Below are 20,767 nucleotides of genomic sequence, written 5' to 3'. Positions count from 1 at the left end.
TACTTCAAAAGTGGCTGATAAGAAAGCTTTAAGAAATGATGGACCTCACAAATAATAGGACATTGGAGAGGCTATAGGAAAAGAAAATAAACATTTTTTTTTTATATAAAGACCCATGGAGAAAATGTTTTTTTTTTGTTGTTTTTTTTTTCAGGAGAACAGCACTGGAGTGTAGTTATGTTATTGCTATTCATGACACTGATAAGGTGCCAATGGCACTTACCTTAAAGGACAACTCCGGCGGGACCCCCCCCCCCCCCCCCAAAAAAAAAAAAAAACACAGACACCATACTCACCATCCCTCCGGTGACGATCGCCACTCCATTCGCCCGCTGTACACCTCACCGTCACCTGCGTCCAGCGATGCCTCTTACTTCCGGGCCCATGGGAGAGAAAAGGCTGCCAGTGCGCTTGCGCACCGGCAGCCTTTTCATTGGCTGGAGCGCATCACATGGCTTCCAGCAAGCTCAGCCAATCAGGGCTGAGCAAGCTGGAAGCCATGTGATGCGCTCCAGCCAATGAAAAAGCTGCTGGTGCGCATGTGCACCAGCAGCCTTTTCTCTCCCATTCACTTTCAATGAAGACGCCGAGGAGGAAGAAGACCTGGACCGTCCCCCGGCTCTGACGTCGTCGTCACCAGATGCCGCCCGGGAGAAGAGGACCTTGACAATCGTAATAGGTAATGTATACATTCTTTAACTTCCGGGGGGGGGCGGAAAGTGGGGGAAGGGGACCAGACCGGGCATTTAACCACATTACAAAGTTATATAACTTTGTAATGTGTGTTAAATAAGCCAACAAAAATTTTTCGTGGGAGTTGTCCTTTAAGTTCCTCTTTTTCTAGTGATATATTGTATATATAGATTCTAGAGATGAGTGAATCAGATTTTTTTTTTTAAGCAATATATACTGTATATCCCTTATATCTATGTTTTCCAGGCGTTCCCCAGGCAGAGAGTTACTTCTGAATGACTTTTGGCGTTATGTCATAAAAATATTTAGAAATGAAGGTGTAACTATGCAGTCTTCTAGACTTGGAGACCACATTGGATATGGCTTACAGCTTTAGAAAATTTAGAGCGACCCTCTCCTGTCTGTAGTCCAAACATGTCCTATTACAGCTCTCACACTTATTTATTGGATTAGACTCTAATGTAAGAAATCAGTATCTGCATATTCTCTACATGTAAAGTTGCAGGATTAGCCACAAGGAGTTAACAATAAAAGTATAAAGGAAGTGAGAGCCTAACAAGGAAGCTTGCACTGCAGGACGCCAGCAAGGATTAAGTTGTTCTGTACCTTGGTTTGAGCTCTAGACATCTACAGAGGTTCAGAAGGGATGCAAGACAATTCTATGATGAAAAAAAAAGTCTTCCCTATTTACATTATTTTTGTGTGCAGGAATACAAAAAGCCTTAAACCCATTGTGTTATTACTTTGGGTGTATATTTATACAATTTTGAAACTTTAAAAAAAATTATAAATTTCCTTTTTGACTGCAGTACAGTACTTTCATTCTGTTTGTGTTATGCTGTCATGTGACTATAATGATAAGAAAAAATATAGGGAAAAACTTAAAGGGATTGTATGTGACTAGTGCAGCTCATGTACATGGGTTGTTAAAGGGAATCTATCAGCACCCGGACCCTATCTAAGGGTGCCTTTACACAGAGATTTATCTGACAGATTTTTGAAGCCAAAGCCAGGAATGGATTTAAAGAGAGGAGAAATCTCAGTCTTTCCTTTTATGACCTGTTCTCTGTTTATAGTCTGTTCCTGGCTTTGGCTTAAGAAATCTGTCAGATAAATCTCTGTGTAAAGGCACCCTAAGGTGCTGACAGTGTGCTGTATTTGGTAGTCCCCTAGTGAGCATGCTACCTTTTGATAATTTGTCTGTGCAGTGGATTATGCACAATCCTACTGTAATGAAGTGTCAAAGAGGAGATGTTTATGCCTCACCACTCCTTCCTCCTCCCTTCTCTTTATAAATAATCAATGCTGCCTGGCCTCCTGCTGGCTCAGCTGTCAGCCAGTGTCTCTGATTGCAGATCAGTCCTCTGTAGGGAGTTCAGATCAATTTTTATTTTTTTTCCCAACATCAGACCTCAGGAAAGGAATTAGCAGCCTATTACTCCTACTGTCAGATGTTTATCTGCAATTTTATGCCTGAGCCCCAAAGTAAACTTACAAGACGACTACTGTTAATAAGGTCATGACTACCATGACACATGCAACAAGCATGGCTTTACTGCCAGAGGCTATAGGGCTTAGTAAGTTGTTTTAATTATAAACTATGGTGTCAAAAAAGATGATCAAATAATTCAAATAGAATCAGATAGACATCAAGCGTAACTCGGTGATGCGACCAAACATTAATTCTAAAAATGTCCTAAAACGATTTTAGGAGTGAACATCCTGCACCCCCATGCAAAAGTTTTGGTCGTAATGCCAGTTAACTCTGTTGTATAGTCTAATGGTTTAGTAAAGCAAACAACTGACATTGACACTGTAGTTAAACTGCTCTTGCAAAAGCCTTTACGTTATTTCTTTAAGTATTTTGATGCGCTAGCATTGAGATGCAGTAAATACTGACATCTCATCTAAGGCTTTTTACTATGTTACTTTTTTAATGGGACTTTTTAAATGATTTGCAGGCCACATTACATTCCTGTCTTACACATACTTCAGTGTAACAGTGATATGTTGGCAGATATCGTTGTGTAAGGATGATAAAGTTAATAGTTATACAGTACAGGCGGTATGTGCCTCTTAACACCGCATCATACTTTATTTCCTCTTTGCAAGTTGTGTACACAATGACATGCAGTAGTGCCTTAGTATTTCTGGCACAAGCCTGCTTCTAAACAAATACTGCCTGGTACTATAAGAACTGACATGCAAAGTGATGGAAATGTTTAACCTTCCAATTTAGAGGATTAACTATTCCCTACAGGATATTGAACTAGTGGATGAATATTCCTTTACTGATACTATTCTGCTTTCCTATGTTTCTGGTAGACAGATTAAAACAGTTTTAATAAAATAATATTCTAACCCCTTACTTGTGAACAGTAAAAGGGCTTTTCTCAAAATCTGCTCTTCCTCTGGGTCACAAACTGTTAACGCCATTTAAAGCGAATCAGTTCGATTAGTGAATTGTTTTTCGGCACCTGGTCAGTGCCGGTGCGAAGATCCCGGTGGCTCGGTCCATTTTTCAAACCCTGCCCTGTCCCTGCCCCCCTCCCCTCGGTGATGTGGCCAGACTTTGTTCTCATGGAGGCGTGTCTCTGAGGTGAGGGAATATCGTTACAATATCGTTACTAATGCATAGAGCGGGCCAAAGTGCACATGAAGAAGAAGCCAGTGCCAATCGTGGGAACTGGGCAGCATTTTAAAAATGGACCTTGCTACCACGATCTCCACGCCGGCACTAATGAGGTAGTAAGAAAAAAAATTCACTAACTGAACTGGTACATTTGATTTAAGATATGTCTACGCGCTTCATATAATGAGCTCTAATCTGTGCATTTGTTTTCTGAGGCAATGTTCAGACTGCATTTTTCTTTCTTCACTGTTTCTGTTTTATTTAATTAATTTTAAGGCCAGCTTCACACATACTGTATAGTAGCAGATTTTATGCTACATTACATCTAAATAACCGAACACAGCATCAAATCTGCACCATCAAATCTGCTGCGGATCCTGTACGTGTGAATGCACCCTAATGAATATGGCCAATCACATTTTTGTGTTTGTCAAACAAAAAATGATCTATTTCAATCTTTCATTTTCATAAAGTAAATCAATGGAAAACTATTCTGCAGTATGGCATACTACAATATTCATTTCCTTACATTGATACCTGCAGCATAAAATCTGCAAATTTAAATATGCTTCTGTGCCACATGTGAACAGACCCTAACTGTGGATTCGGCAGCAAAAACGACAACAATATGAATTTATAGTATGGCAGATTTTGAAGTCTGTTCAGCTTTTCCCCAACATGAATTGACATGCATCAGATTGAAAATCCAAACTATTTCCATGTGGATTCGATATGTGCAGCATGTAGATATCCTCTAGATGTCCTGCTATTTGTCAGAGAGATGAATTGAGGCAAAGGTAAGCAGTCACTGAAGGAAATATAATATAGTAGTAAGTCACTACTTCAAACTCCTAGACTATTTTCAGATTTGTTTGCATGAATATGATGCAAACTGATAACACTGCTCGTGCAAATATACACGCCTAGTCGAGTTTCAGGAGTTTTGTGGGATATATTTGCTATAACACTGTGACACATGGCAAGGCTGGGTCCATCAAGGCTGTATAGTGGCACATTGTATATGATCCCATATGGATTGCCTTCAGCTATGTAGATGGAGGGCCCTATTACACCAACAGATTATCTGACAGATTTTTTTTTGAGCCAAAGCCAGGAATGGATTATAAACAGAGAACAGGTAATAAAGGAAAGTCTGAGATTTCTCCAGTTTTGAAAACCATTCCTGGCTTTGGCTTAAAAAATTCTGTTAGATAATCTGTTAATGTAAAAGGGCCCGGACTCTACATTCCCCTCTAGAAGTAATACTTTTGTGTTAGAAAAAAAGGGGAATGGTTTCATTCTGTACAATTTTAAGAGTATTCTACTCTATTTATGCATATAAACATATGACACTGTATACTGGCTGAACAGAGGCTCAAATTACGCTCTTTGGGTAAATGGGAATCTATGGATATGTTTAATGTATGAGCTGAGATGTTTTCCCAATGTATATGTTAAACACAATGTGCACAGAGCCTTAGTGACATTGTACAACCTGCTGGATGAGAGGACAGCTAAGCAAGATTTTCTAGTTTCATTCATTGCATTTCACTAAACATTGGAAGCAAACAAACTTAAAAACGTCACAAACTAAACTTTTACCAATTAAGTGAAGCAAAGTGTGATTTAATAGCAGTAAATTGCATGGTTGACTGTATCACTCATTCTAAAAAAATATCAATAAGTTTAGAATGAAAGACATCCGTTTTGCTCCTGAGTATTTACCGACTGTTGACTGCCTCAAGAAAAACCTTTTAGGCTGGGTTCACACTACGTATATTTCAGTCAGAATTGTGGTCCTCATATTGTAACCAAAACCAGGAGTGGATTAAAAACACAGAAAGGATCTGTCCACACAATGGTGAAATTGAGTGGATGGCCGCCATATAACAGTAAATAACGGCCATTATTTTAATACAACAGCTGTTTTAAAATAACAGCAAATATTTGCATTAACTGGAGGCCATTCACTCAATTTCAACATTGTGTGAACAGAGCCTTTCTGTGTTTTTAATCCACTCCTGGTTTTGGTTGAAATATGAGGACCACAATACTGACTGAAATATACGTAGTGTGAACCCAGCCTTAAGGACATTTGCCCAAGGCTGTATTATGGCTATGTTTTGTACCGAGCCATATGAGGCACAGGCAGATTTTTGAGCCAAACACAGCAGTGTATACAAATGATGGTCTTTTCTATATAGTTTTCTTTCTGTTTGGGTCCACTCACCTCTTTGGCTCAAGTAACAATAAAAACTGTCACAAAAATATATGGCAATTTATTAAAGGTGCACTTAGACCCAGCAAAATGTGAAATTTATTGTGCAAAGTGTACAGAAATGTGTGCCTTTTTACCATGACTGCACTGCACAGGCCGCGGGGATGCACAGCAAGGTGCAAAAGGGATGTACCCTTCCCCTGTGATCAATTTACACTTGCACATAGGCATAAACTGTAGTTTACACTCACACCAGTTTACACCCCGCAGTGGCCTCAGGTGCGTCAGATTCATTGAGAGTCTTGCGCCTCATTATAAATCTGGAGTGAGGGAAAAGGTAGCACTTAAGGTAAGACCAGTGTTTGGATATGCTGCTCTTGTTCAAAACTCCCCACTGTATACCAGACTTACGTGAGAATTAACCACTTTCCTAAATTAATATATCCCCCCTACCATCTAATATTACTACTGGATAAAACACAATGAGCCATTCAAGCGAATGTTGAGTATATTTTAAATACTAAACTTATTTTCCCCATATAAATTATATTACCTTTACCGAAGATACATATATATATCTCATATGCATGGATTGTGAATCAATCCAGAGTAAGTTTATTTTTTCAGAACTAGGTTTTCTCGGCTTCTTGGATCCCTGTACATGTCACATGGTTATTTTGAATAGTCCATAAAGGTCTAGGTTGTGTTGGTAAATATATCGGTCAAAGAAATGTGTACTATACACAAGGTTTTCTAGAAAGGGAGCAGTACAAATTCTGTTTCTTATTTTTTCTCTTTTTTTTTTGTGAAACAGGGGTTCTAAAAGAGTTTTAACCATTTTGTCCTTAAAATTATCTGTTCAATCCATGTTGCCAGTTTTCCATTTATTTTATCACTTTCTGGTGGAGAATAATTCTGCATATACAACACCCAGCTTTAACATCCGCTCAAAAATATTTGGCACCTAACGGGAGGATCAGACAATTTGCAGATGAAATTGTTCCCACTTAAATACTGTACACTGTTTTTATGAGGGGAGGTGCCGATAATGTATGTATGCAGCATCCTTTCAGTCTCCACAAAGAGGGGAGAGGTGGAGGAGTTCATCCCACCTATAAATATAGTGGATCCATAACTTTGTCTGATGTATTCTTATAACGCTTCTGTTAGCCAAACAGCATACATTTTGGCTACTGGGAGAACAGACCTATAGCAGTTATGTGCTGTCCTTACATAGGCAGCCTATTTAGCTGACCGTTTGATGATTGGGTAAACTTTATGGGAATAGTTGTAAAACATTTAGGGCAATGAATGCACATACATATTATGGCATGTAGACATCTCACTTATTTTTATACTGGCTTATTACAATTATAAGAAAATATTCTACGTTGACGATAACTATTATTATGCATTAAGGAAGTACAGAACTCTCTATACCAGCCTGTTCAATTAACTTACTCACCACAGAACTTAAGACGTTGGCACATGTTATACCACACAAGGTAAAAACAGTTAATAAAGTGCAGTTTCTGTTTGGTTAAGGGGACTTCTGCACTGCCGCATGTTATGTTGTTTCAAGCAGTAACAAGGACAGTCTGTGTCGCTGGTGCATTGGCTGATTGACCATATAGTCTCATTTAGTGGCCCTCCTAAACCAGAATAGATTTAGGAGAAGAAAATGTTTTTGTGTGTTTTTTGGGGGGAAATTTAGAAAAAAAAACTTAATTCTGATTAATGGCTATGATTTATATATTACGCTAATAATATAATTACACAATAAAATCTACAGATTTTCCTCTATAGATAATTTTACCTAGTAAGGGCCGCGGACTCTGGATGCCTCGTGCACTCTTCACTGAAAGAATTGACACGTCAATTCTTTTGGCGGAGGGCACTTGATGCATCCTATTTAATGAATAAGACAGGCAGAACTTCAAGCTGAGTCTGTGACGTGGGCTCCGCTTAAAATTCCGCAAAAATTACCCTAATGTTTTATTTTTTCCCTGAATGATTGTATTTCTAATTAAAAATGTAATTAAAATTCAAGTGACAAATATGTAAGAAATTGCTGTCATTTTCCATGTCAGATTAATATTGTTCCTGCTATATATTGTATTTTCATAATTTCTACACTTCGCAACCCTGCATCATAAGACAGTGGAGCCTATACTGTAGATGTGAACTCTAGTGCCTTGGTTACTATCAGTAGTGGATTATAATAGGGGCGTTTTGGGCGGCAGCCCGGGGCCTTGAGCTCCTGGGGGGCCCATGACCACCCAAAAAGACTTATACTTTCAGTGGTGTACTGTCTCCTGGCTACACTTTCGCCATGATTTGCAAAAAATCACTGTTTTTTTTTCATGGCAATTTTGCACAAATCAGGACATCATGACATTATCTGTCTTGTACTATGAACGCCAGGCTAGTGCTGCCTTTGTTACAGTGGGATGAGGGGGCCCAGCCTTGGTGAACAGCCCGGGGCCTATGGTAAAGTTAATCCGCCCCTGGTTACTATACACATACTGTTTGGTTTATATGCTTGAGGCCTAAGTTTTTATGCAAAAACAGGGTATACATTAGTAAAAGAGTGTCACTGAGTCGATCACTGGCTAAGACAGGACAGCTCAATGATTATTGTGCTAGAGGATCGGATAAGGGAAGGTAAACATTGGATATTTATTATTTTAACCCCATAGCAGTTAAATAGTTAAACAAGACCATCACTACATTCTCACAGCGGAATGAAAATCCACTGCAAGAATGCAGGTCCATAGACTATAATGGTACCAAGTATCCTAGCAGATTTGCTGCTAAACTCGCAGCATAACATCTGCTGGGAACTCTCTATATGTGAAAGCACCCTAATAGTACTACAATTAATACTAATAAGAACAGAATACCAATTTTGCCAGAAATAATATTACTATATAAAAGAGAGTCAGATCTTTGTTCGTATACTCACCACTGTAATCGCATCGTTCAGCAAGGATTCCCCGAACACTAAAATGTATAATTGTTCATTTACATGAATATTTTCAAAAACTGCAAGAACGGCAACCGGGTCCACAGCTGAGATTAGGCTGCCAAACAACAGGCATTGCAACAAAGATATGTTCAGTAACCCGAATGCTTCAATCTGACAAATCCCAAATAGCGATATTCCAATCCCAAAGGCATTCCAGAGAGTTCCCACCACAGCATACCAGAAAATTGTGCCCACATTGTCAAAGAAGGGGCGCGTGGGGAGGAAGTAGCCTGCGTCTAGTACAATTGGAGGTAGAAGATACAGGAAAAAGACATCAGTTTTCATTGCAGGGGGAGACTTTTCATTGACAGCAAATATAATTCCACCAAGAAGAAGCCCAACCAGGATAAGTAGGCAGCTCTCGGGTACTATGGTATGCAGCCTATGGTAGAGATGGAAGCCTGTAAGAAAGGGAAAGAATAAGCTGTAATACAATCTAGTGCTGTTGGGAGCAAGATGAAGATCCATGTGCTTGGATCACTTTGTATTCCATCAATGGAGAAAAGTTGGCAGTCATCATAATAGACCATTTTGTTGTCTTCACTAAAGGAACAAGACAAATGGCTTATTTATTAATCTGAAATAACAATATAAGTAAATTATACAGTGGACAACGTGGCTAATTCATGCCCCAAACCACAGCAAAATAGATGGCCCAATATAAAAATTAGAAGAGATGACTCAGATGTCCTGATTTCATATGGACATCGGACTCATCTCTTCTAATTTGCATATTGGGCCCGTTGGGAGGGTTCCACCCTGGGTGCGGGGGTGACAGGTTCCCTTTAACAATTTTTGGCAATACTTTTTCTAGTTTTCCATTTTACTGTCTATATTACAAAATAATACTGAAATCTTGCAGTTTTCATTTTGGCCACTAGGGCTTATATTACAAAGAGACTTTCACTTTTCAGCAGTGTCCTCTTTATCATCACAGACACCTGTGACACCTTTTGGATAGATAAGACAATAGCTGAAGCTCCTTCTTATGTAGAGGTGAGGCTATAGGTGAGTGCTGTATATTACTATAGTCCAATGTTGTTCCTCCTCGTAGAAGACATCTAATCTAGCTAATATCTTAACTAGGCAATTTACTAAAACACTGTCATAAAACAACCAACCTTTCACCACACATTGTCCAGTCACCACACATGTTTATGAGATATATTTTTTTCCCCAAAGAACAAATGCCATAGGTGTGGCTCGCTATGTCTTTTGATTTGCCAGTGGCAAGGTAAGCAATTACAGTTTGCAATATATTTTTTTATTGTGTAATCTGTGAAATCACATGATGGGAGGGGCAGATTGAACATTGAAGGGGTACTCGAGAGACTAAAAATGTATTTCTAATACACTGGTTTAGGCTAGATTCACTTGTAACTGATGAGCAGCAGATTTTATGTTGCGAGTTCGCAGCGAAATCCGCTACGAATCCCTTACAGTCTTTCTGAATAGGGTTACCGTATTTTCAGGCGTATAAGATGACTTTTTAACCCCAAAAAATTTTCTTAGAAGTCGGGGGTCGCCTTATACGCCGGGTTTGGTTGCCCCATAAGGTGGGGGAGCTCAAAATTTAGCGACCACTACAAAAAACAAAAATTCAGATGCACAGCTGCCCAGGAGAGCTTCAGGGACCTCTGGTGCAGGCAGTGTACATCACAATGCCTGTGTCAGGAACAGGACAGGAGACACGTGGCTGCCGAGAAAGGGTCACAGGTGAGTTGATTGTTGTTTTTGCTTTTTTCCTAAAGCTGCTGTTAACCCCTGCCTGACCGCAGCAGGGCTTCAGCTAGTGAACCCTGCTGCAGTCAGGCAGGAGTTAAAATTTTCCAGTGTGTAAGGCAAACCTCTGACAATCTTCAGGGGTCATCTTATATGCCGGAAAATACAGTACATACATTTAATTCCACTGCGCATATGTAAACGCCAGCCACCTTAACCCACAGTGGCCCAGTGCATATGTTACCTGGTCCGCGGCTCCAGCCTTCTCCTGTGTCAGTGCACTGTCCCGCCGCAGCCACTGTTTGGTTGAGCGAGGAGTCAGGATGCTGGGAGCCACAGGAGAAGGCCAGAGCATGGACCAGGTAGTGTATGCACCGGGCCATGGTGGGTTAAGGGGGGCTGACGTTTACTTAATTTTTATGTTTCATTTTCATTGAGCTGCGCGTATGTAACCCTATTCAGAATGACAGTGAGGGACGTGCAGCGGGTTTCCCTGTTAACTCACAGTGTGAAATCTGCTGTTGATCCATTAGTGTGAATCTAGCCTTAACCCTTTCAAATCAGTAACATGTGTATATACGTTCCTACTGCACATACCCCGTGCAGTAGGAATGTACATATACGTTCCTGACTTCAGGGGGTTTGATGTGTGCAGGGCCGCTGCAGTGCGAGCGGCCCCGCACACATCAGAGCCCAGGGTAATGCCATTAACCCCTTAAACGCTGCAATCTATAGCGGTTGTGGCGTTTAAGGTACTCAATGGCAGAACAAGCTTCTGCCACTGAGTGATCGGGACCCCTGCCACCATGTTGCAGGGGTCCCGATAGCTTGTACCGACGGGCGGGGGTAATCCACTTACCTCCGTCCTGTCGGGTTGGCCATCCAAGTATAGAGTCTGCTCTCAGGCAGGCTCTATTCATAGATTGCCGATAACACTGATCTATGCTATTCTACGGAATAGCATAGATCAGTACATGCAATCTAATGATTGGATGTTTTACTGTAAAATAAAAGTGTAAAAAAAGTCTAATAAAGTTCTTAAACGTATTTAAAAAAAACCCTTATAAACCGCCTCCCAATAAAAGTTTAATATACCTCCTTGCCCATTATAAAACTAAAAATATAAAAATATTTTTTTTAAATAAACATATCGTATAATATTGTAGCTTGCGGAATTGTCCGATCTTTTGAAATATAACAATATTGTTCCCACATGGTGAGTGACCACCAAGATTGCTGATTTTTTAAAATTATATAGCAGAAAATTTTTTATAAAAAGCAATCAAAATTTTACTGTTACACCAATATGATATTTATAAAAACTTGAGATCATGGCTCAAAAAATGACACCCAACCAGCCCTGTAGGTGGAAAAATAAAAGCGCTATGGCTCTTAGAAGGCAGGAAGGAACATTGTATTAATTTTACCCGGACATCCAGGCATCAATGGGCTCTGTCTTGAAGGGGTTAATAATGTTTTATTACTTTGCTATCACTGCTCGCTCTGCTTCTAGCCTCTGTACAGAGATTACTGTATGCTCTGGGAGATTTCCCAACACATGGAGTGAAAAAAAAGATGTGTGAACAGAGCCCAACCTATGCTATTCTCGGATAGGAAGGCACAGCACAGGAGATCCGATAGATTGGTTTTAAAGTCATGTACATATAAGCAATTCGCTTTTATCTTTCCTATCATGGAAGTAAAAGTTCACTAGATACAAAACATTGCAGCAACTACAATATATGTGAAAGCCACTTGTGAGCACCACTATAAAAGACCTCTTTATCTGAGTTGCTCAGGTACTAAAACCGGTTGTGTCACAACAGAAACTTTGTTACCTATCATTTGCATTGTGAAGGATGTATGGTTAATGTAAGTGTAACTTCCTTCAGAGTATGGAGAGGTACATACATATAAATAGATATAAAGGAGACCTGTACTATTTAATCCTGATCCAGAAATCTCATCTGAGAAGCCGTTGTCTAATTGTGTTTAGTGTAATTGTTAAATGAAGGCAACATTAGTGTAGCCCAGCTTCTGAGAGGGATGCATATCAATTATTCAGCTCTAATTATCTGCCAGCAGACATCTGCATAGAGTTAGCCGGGAATGTATTAGCCTGCAGTGTTTTACCTCATTTTATATGATATAATAAATGTATATACCCATATATTATACAGAATATAATGGAGAGATGAAGCAAATAATTCTGAGCATTTGCCAGGAATACGTTTACTTTGTAAACCAAAAAGATGGTCATAAAAGTACAGATAACTGGTGTTATCCAATCACCATTCAGTTGTGGAAGCTCCAGTCTTCCCACCATTTACAATTACACACTATGCTCACAACAGGTCGGGCTGTCACTGTATGATTTTCAATGTTTACAAGAAATATACATGCTGCAGAAGTATATAGCATTACTTGCCTGTCTGCCCCAGTTCTGAAATCACCAAAATCTATTTATTTTTGTGGCCTTAGTTCTGTATTTCCTGGCTGTACTTATTGGTTGAGCAGTGGTTAATGCATTGCTTTCTCTCAGCTGTTCGTCACAGTCCCCTATAATCCCCTCCGACATCACTACTGCCAGTTCCCCACCTAAAGCTGTTGCATAACATCTCAGTGGGTTGCAGCACCTGCTGTGTTCACTCCCTGTCTGTTCTTTCTGTAGCATCATTTATTACAAGGCAGGCTGCGTGTATTAAACACAACTTACAACATCCTACAGTTGTCATAGGCTGATAACTTGAGAGAGTGGGAGGAGTAAGGGAGCTGGAGACAATACATATTTTGAAGTACCTCTATTTTCTATTTCCAGTCTGTGTTGAAGCACATGATTTTCTGATACTTGAATATCCCTTTAAGTATGGATTCATAAAGTTTTATGGTATTCTTTTTACTCACAGTTTAAAGTGGTATCTTGGCAATGTTTGGAGGCCCCAAAGAGAATGAATAGAGCATTCCATTGGTCAAACCTCCATCAATCAGGTTGTGTTTTTGCGCACATTAACCATATGTACTTATATACCTACCATAGAGCTCACACCTCTGACCATAGAGCAAGATCCAGTAAAAAAAAAAAAAATACCCACAGTATATAGGACATAGAGTGTATGACACTACAGCACTACAGTGTATAATGCTCAAACAAGGTTAGCATCAAAATAGTTTGTTAATGAGCTGCATCAGGGGACAGAACGTGGGAGGGAAAGCCTGCAGGAGGCAGGTTATACAGACTCGGGTTATAAAACCTGCATCACAGGCAGAGTCTCTAGTACAATAATGAAGACTCGAGACTAAAGGGTTAACGGGCAGTAGTGGATTATAATAGGGGCGTTTTGGGCGGCAGCCCGGGGCCCTGAGCTCCTGGGGGGCCCATGACCACCTAAAAAGACTTATACTTTCAGTGGTGTACTGTCTCCTGGCTACACTTCTGCCATGATTTGCAAAAAATCACAGTTTTTTAATGGCAATTTTGCACAAATCAGGACACCATGACATTATCTATCCTGTACTATGAAGGCCAGGCTAGTGCTTCCATAGTTACAGTGGGGTGGGGGGGCCCAGGCTTGGTGAACAGCCCGGGGCCTTTGGTAAAGTTAATCCGCCCCTGTTAACGGGTTAACCATTAGCAGTCTGGAAGAAGGTGGGGGGAATCGGGCTTGCCTCTCTGATCTCACACAGGCTGTCAAGAGAGCATTCTGTGCTAATAGCAAACACCTTCCCAATCCTTCCCTTCCCTGTAAAAACACCAGCATGATGCTCTGGTGCACTGTCCCTTCATACTCAGAGTATGGGAGAGGGATTCTGGAAGTTTTTTTCTATCTACCTGTGAAGGTTTCAGTTAAATACAAAAAAACATACTTACCTTCCCCTGCCACGGTCTTGGTGCTGGGCCTGATGCATTTCCCTTTGTCAACCACGGATTGGCTAAATGAAAAGGTCCTTGTTCTTTGTCGCAGGCACTGATAGAGATAGCAGGAGAGGCGCAAGATGGGTATAGGTGTGTTTTCTATTTAACTGCACCCTGAGCACAGTTAAGCCCCTATTGCGTGGGGCGATCAGTGGGATTAAGCGAGCATTCACCTGTCAGGTCATCACTCGCTTGCTCCACGTTCCTCGCTTGCTGCCAGCGATATTACACACGTCGTCAGTGAGGCGAGTAACTGCGGGAGGGGCTCATCGTCCAGGGAGCCCATAGGAGATAGCATCAGCGATGGCAGCAGATCGTTGCCATCCTAGCCTTTAGTCTTTTAACATGTTGCATGTCGGCTGATTGTTGCCTTTCTATTAAACAAAGCGATTATCAGCTGTAATAACCGATAATATCGCTTTGTGTAATAGGGCCTTTAGATCTCTGAAATATCCGTTTAGAGAGGAGGAACATAATAAGGAAGTCTTACTTATCCATCTCCATGTCCTCATAGCACAGCATCACTCATGTTCCCCCGTCGGGCTCCCAAAGTTCCCAATTCTGTCACGTCATGGCCCTGGCTCAGGAATGCCCGCTCAGTCAATCAGTGGCACTGATGACTGTGGGTAACTTCCGCACTCATTGACTACCTGAGCAGGTAGTTCCTGTAGGGCCATTACTAGGAGATTCAGGAGCCCAGATGATGAAAAGAAGCAAAAAAGCTACTGAAACTGCACCCCCCACCCCACCCCCCAGATTATTCATTGTTGCCCTGAGTGCCTCTTTAAAGTCTATAGGTGTGCCAGGAATATATCGGGCATATTTCAATATTCTTTTCTGACAGGTTTCTGGCTTTCGGTCAAATGTATGACCCAAAATAAGGATAGGTCAAAAAAACTTTTAAAGGGCTATTCCCATCTCAGCTAACTATAGGTCAACTTGTATAGCTCATCAATTTAAATACTTTTTGCAGAAACATTTAACAAACTATATATGTACCAGCCATACAGTGGTCTGCTGTTAGAGCAGAGTGGTGGTCGGTAACTAAGACAATGAGCTGTCAACAGTTGGAGGGAAAGAGCAGCATATCAGGAGAAGGAGGCAAGCTTGCTAAATTAATTTATTTAGAAAAATATTTAAAGGGGTAGTCTGCTCCTGTTCAGAACCCACACAACACAGTGATTGGGCTGAAAGCAGTTAGCATCACTCACTGTGTAGCAATGGTAAAAATGTACCTGCAGCTCAGCTACTGTTTAAATGAACAGCAACTGAGCTGCAGAGGTTCCACCACTACACAGTGAATGGATATTACTGCTTCCTGCCCTGTTCACTGTGTAGTGCAGGTGCTGAACAGATGATCAGCAAGGGTGAAGGGTGTCAGCACCCCACCAATCAATGACTGATGACCTATCTATTTTTCCTAAAAAGTCCTGGTAATAATTTTATTTTTCTTTCAGTCATTGGACACAGCATAATATCCACATTAAAATCCTTAGCATCAAATTCACTACATTAGGTGCAGATTTTATGCAGAGAACAATCACCATTAAAATAATACTGTAGGCTTAATCCCATGATAGAGTCATAACCAGTCCTATTATGTGATCATACACACTGTACTCACTGTAGTCATTGTAGAGTCAATGGGGAAAACAGAAAGGTGTGTCATAGTGGCAGTGCTCTGCGGGTGTTGCAGCTCCCAGGCAATAAAAGGTTTATTTGGACTGATGGACTATGGACTATGGCTGATCGGTGTCTTTTACCATCTTTCAACGATAGACAACAATAGCAACTATCTGCTGCCGCCACCACTATCTGCTATGGTCTGCCCAGACAATTTAAAGATTGTCCAGGGAGCCCCATGCAGTTCCCTGCGCCCCCACATTTACCCACTTGCTGTCGACATGTGTAATACCGCCGGCAGTAAGCGAGGAACAAGGAGCAAGCGAGCGCTGCCCTGAATGGACGGAGCTCGCTTTCTCCCTCTAATCACCCTGTGCAGGGCCAGACTGGCCATAGGGCACTTCTGGCAAATCCCCCTGCTCCTCCTGCCCCGGAGACTCCTTTCCCCTACCGTAGGGAAAATAAGTCACTGGGCTAGGAGAAAGACTGGATTGGCCCCCGGATGATGCGCAGCTGCCGGGAGTGTTGCGTCCTATCCCCGGGCAGCGTGCGCATCAGAGAGCTCCCTGTGTCTGTGACTTCCGGTACACGGAGCGCACGTTAGAGACACTCCCAGTGCCGGAAGTCCCAGCCCCGGCGCACAGGGAGCTCTCTAATGCGCGTGCTGCCTACATGCGCGCGCTGCCTACAGGATGCTACACCGACGGTAGCCACGCATCATCCGGGGGCCAGGCGGAGGCTGCAGAAGAGAGGCTCGACGAGGAGACGGGTTGTTAGGTGAATTGTGTTTTGTTTTTTTAATCTGCTTTGCACGGAGGGGCGGGGGGGAGAGAAGGGGCCATCTATAAGGGGGGGAGGAGAAGGGGCCATCTATAAGGGGGGGAGAGTAGAAGGGGCCATCTATAAGGGGGAAGGATAGCAGAAGGGGCCATCTATAAGGGGGTGAGAGGAGAAAGGGACATCTATAAGGGGAGGGGAGAGGAGAAGGGGACATCTATAAGGGGGGGAGAGGAGAAGGGGCCATCTATAAGGGGGAGAGGAGAAGGAGCCCTCTATAAGGGGGGAAGGAGAAAGGGCCATCTATAAGGGGGGTAGAGTAGAAGGGGCCATCTATAAGGGGGGGAGAGGAGAAGGGGCCATCTATAAGGGGGGGAGAGGAGAAGGGGCCATCTATAAGGGGGGGAGAGTAGAAGGGGCCATCTATAAGGGGGGAGGAGAGCAGAAGGGGCCATCTATAAGGGGGGGAGAGGAGAAGGGGACATCCATAAAGGGAGGGGAGAGGAGAAGGGGACATCTATAAGGGGGGAGAGGAGAAGGGGACATCTATAAGGGGGGGGGAGAGGAGAAGTGACCATTTATAAAGGGGGGAGATGGGGCCATCTATAGGGGGGGAGAGAAGGGGCCATCTATAAGGGGGGAGAAGAGAAGTGGCCATCTATAAGGGGGAGAGGAGAAGTGGTCATCTATAAGGGAGGGGAAGAGGAGAAAGGGTCATCTATAAGGGAGGGGGAGAGAAGGGGCCATCTATAAGGGGGATAACAACACAGAGGGAGAGGGAGCCATCTATAGGGGGGAACATAGGGGGAGAGGGGGCCATCTATAAGGGGGGGACAACATAGGGGGAAAGGGGGCCATCTATAAAGAAGGGCAACAGGGGGAGAGGGGGCCTATAAGGGGACAACATAGGAGGTGAGGGGCCTATAAGTGGACAACATAGAGGGAGAGGGGGCCTATAAGGGGAAAACATAGGGGAGAGGGGGCCATCTATAAGAGGACAACATAGGGGAGAGAAGGACATCTATAAGGGGACAACATGGGGGGTTCTATAAGGAGGACAACATAAGGGGGCCATCTATAAGGAGGGGCTACAGAGAGGAGGGCCATATACTATAGGGGATGCACAGGTGTAAAGGTGTAAAGGGGCCAATACAGATGTGCAGTTTGCAGAGAGATGATTATGGTGCCAGAGTGAGGAGCCTAATATGTCTGTCTGGCAGATTCTGTGGATTTGTGGCTCGGAGAAGTTCTCATAATGGCCCAGGGCAGAAGAAGAAGAAAATGAAAAGGGAAAAACTCTGATCAGGGAAGACGTCCCCTGTGAGTAACCTGATATAACTGCACTATAATGTATATGGTGTACAGAACCTGTGTGGAGCTGCGTCCACCTCTATATGACTGGATGAGGTCATAGTAATCTGTGTACATTGGATGTTACTTAGTAGCAGCGGTGGTGTTAGTCAGTATGTGGTGATATTAGTCAGGAATGCGCTGGTATTAGTCAGTATGCGGTGGCATTAGTCAGTATGTGGTGTGGTATGGGCTGGAAACAGTCTGTCTCTGTACATTGTGTAATGGTGACAACCTGTAACTGCAGCACCGCTACACAGAACAGAGACAGAAGCTTCTGACCCCATTAACTGTGTTATTATCTGTAATTCCAGTCATGGCTGTGATGATACAACATGTAGCCATGCTGCACACACAACATCATCTCATACCTTTTATCCGCACGGAGAGTGGGCCTGTGTGCTCTGAAATGCCAGGGCTGATTTTCAGTCCCAGTCCGGCCCTGACCCTGTGTAATTGGGGTTTCAGTGAAGCTCCAGTTTTAAAGATTTGCACAATTTACCATTTCCTAATCTACTCATAATCAAATCCTTTTATATTGTCTAATATCTGATCATAAATTGGAGGACTGCAAAAAGTACTCAAAAAGGACTCACAATTGCTCTGGAGGTCATCAGTTACCCTTTAAGCCAACCAAGACTATTAGTAAAATGTAGACACAGATATATGATGGCCAAATGCACTTTATTACCAACTTTAAAGGGGAACTCCCATCTCAGCTAACATAGTTAAACTGGTAGGACTCATTAAGTTAAATAATATTTTTGTAAATACATTCATTTAGCAAACTTGCCTCCTTCTCTGGATATGCTGCTCTTTCCCTCCCCTGGTTGACAGCTTGTTGTCTAGGTTACCAACAACTATAGCTATAGCATAGATACTAATATACAGTGGTACCTTGGTTTAAGAGTAACTTGGATTAAGAGCATTTTGGTTTAAGAGCTCACAGTTTTTCAAAACTGTGACTTGGTTTAACAGCATTGCTTTGGTTTATGAGCTCCCTGTACTGGTTGGGAGGGGAGTGGGGGAGGGGCATGGTCTGCATAGCGGGGTCTACAGTACTGTACTCTGACCCAGGAAGTCTCCCTCACCTTCCAAATCATGGCAGATCCACTTCAGGCTGGGGCTTGCATCAGGGGACAGGACTGTGGGGGGTAATCTCTTCATAGCTGAAACCCCTCTCTCCCAGACAGAGAGTGCTGCGTGTATGTGCCCACATCTGTCCTGCTCACTCCTTCATACTCCCTGTAGTCTCTGTCCGCCCTTGTGTTTCCCATCCTCTCCATTACTGTACAGTAACTTATATCATCACATATTCTGCTGTTTCTGAATATTTGTTTCATCTGTACATCTTTACATGTTATTCAGAATAATAAATTATTATTTTTGGGGTGTGGAACCAATTGTCTGCATTTCTATGATTTCTTATGGGAAAATTTGCTTTGGTTTAAGACTGGATTTGGATTACAAGCACAGACCTGGAACGAATTATGCTCATAATCCAAAGCACCACTGTATATTATACAGTGTATATATACTACATAGAGCACAGAAAACATACACAACTCAGAGCAGGTATGGGAAATCTAATAATAAATCGATAAATTATAAATCATGCCATACAGTAGGTCTGGGCATTTTGCAGGACATTGCTTCCACTGCTTGTAAGTTTTACACGCTTTGTACATGGACAATAACAATAAAGGGTGAATGGCATATGACATAGTGGCACCTGTCAGCCCTGTGACAAGTCTAAAATTAAGCAGACTATAATGTATTATTATACCGCAACCTTGCACAATAAATAAGTGCCCACAAGCTGCTGGATGCAGACACCCATTCTATAGAAATGACAGTCATAATGTCCAGTATAGGACAGATCTGTAATGAGAACACATTAGATCTACTCACCAATTTTAGCCAGGGAAGCCAGCAGAATCCATAAAGTGATCTCAAATGGCACCTGTACATGGGGGTAGTCAAGTGTAAAGACTGACAGGCGAGTCTCAGCTGGTGTGACCCCATGCTGGGTATTGGTCTCTGGACTGGAGCCAGGAGATGAAGTAGTTACCCGAGTGAATATGATGAGACAGATGGGCAAGGAGTAGAGCAAGCATCGACATATTCGCTGGTTCATGGCGTATATCCTTAGGAATAAGCATACAGATGTGCCTTGTTCGGTGACTATGGGAGTCACACAGTCATTGGCATCATCCCTGGCATTGCATGCAAAGAACTGATTCAGAAAGACCTTGCAGTGACTTCCTGCCTTGTCTCTAGAAGTCTGGTAGTGAGAACAGGTGCTGAACACAGAGCACGCCCAGCAGCAAGACTGGCACAGCCCAGCAGCTCTGACCTGATCCCGCCTGCTCTGTCCCGGAGTTCTGAGTACAGTCTAGTGTCATGTAGCACTACACTGCAGCCGAAGTTGGTTTCTTATTCACAAGATTTGTATATTTATGTTCACTGGCTTCTTCACGAAGAGAACTTCTTTTTATAATCGGTGACATTGTGCTGAAGTGCCCTGAGGGGAACACTGTGAAAATAAAAACAGGCTGCACAGAAGTGGGAATCCAGTACTGTGATTTTAAAGGTTAAAGGGGTTATCCAGGCTTAGAAAAACATGGCCACTTTCTTTCAGAAACAGCACCACATCTGTTCTCAGTTCGGATCAGGTTTTGCAGCTCAGTTACATGAAAGTGAATGGAGTTGAATGTAATGCCCCACATAACCTGAGGACAGGGGTGGTGTTGTTTTGCAAGAGAGTTGCTGTGTTTTTTGTTTTTTTTAATGCCCAGATAACTTTATTAA

At 42.3% G+C, this 20,767-nt stretch overlaps 1 protein-coding gene across 1 annotated transcript in view; it reads right to left on the bottom strand.

Moving 5' to 3' along the window:
• The window catches only part of LOC138792901 (sodium/hydrogen exchanger 2-like), a 50,473-nt gene extending 30,243 nt beyond the window's left edge, over positions 1-20,230 (bottom strand). Inside the window, exons 1-2 of the mRNA XM_069970977.1 lie at positions 19,868-20,230; positions 8,509-8,972 (exon numbers count right to left, since the gene is read on the bottom strand). Of these exons, the coding sequence (XP_069827078.1) occupies positions 8,509-8,972; positions 19,868-20,093 (690 nt within the window). The 5' untranslated portion in view covers positions 20,094-20,230. The remainder of the gene's footprint in view (positions 1-8,508; positions 8,973-19,867) is intronic.
• Positions 20,231-20,767: the final 537 nt, after the last annotated feature.

The sequence above is a fragment of the Dendropsophus ebraccatus genome, chromosome 5 (genome assembly GCF_027789765.1).
Source record: "Dendropsophus ebraccatus isolate aDenEbr1 chromosome 5, aDenEbr1.pat, whole genome shotgun sequence".
NCBI classification, from domain to species: domain Eukaryota; kingdom Metazoa; phylum Chordata; class Amphibia; order Anura; family Hylidae; genus Dendropsophus; species Dendropsophus ebraccatus.
Note: the sequence above shows the minus strand (reverse complement) of the source record. Positions and strands in the feature narration are given on the sequence as shown.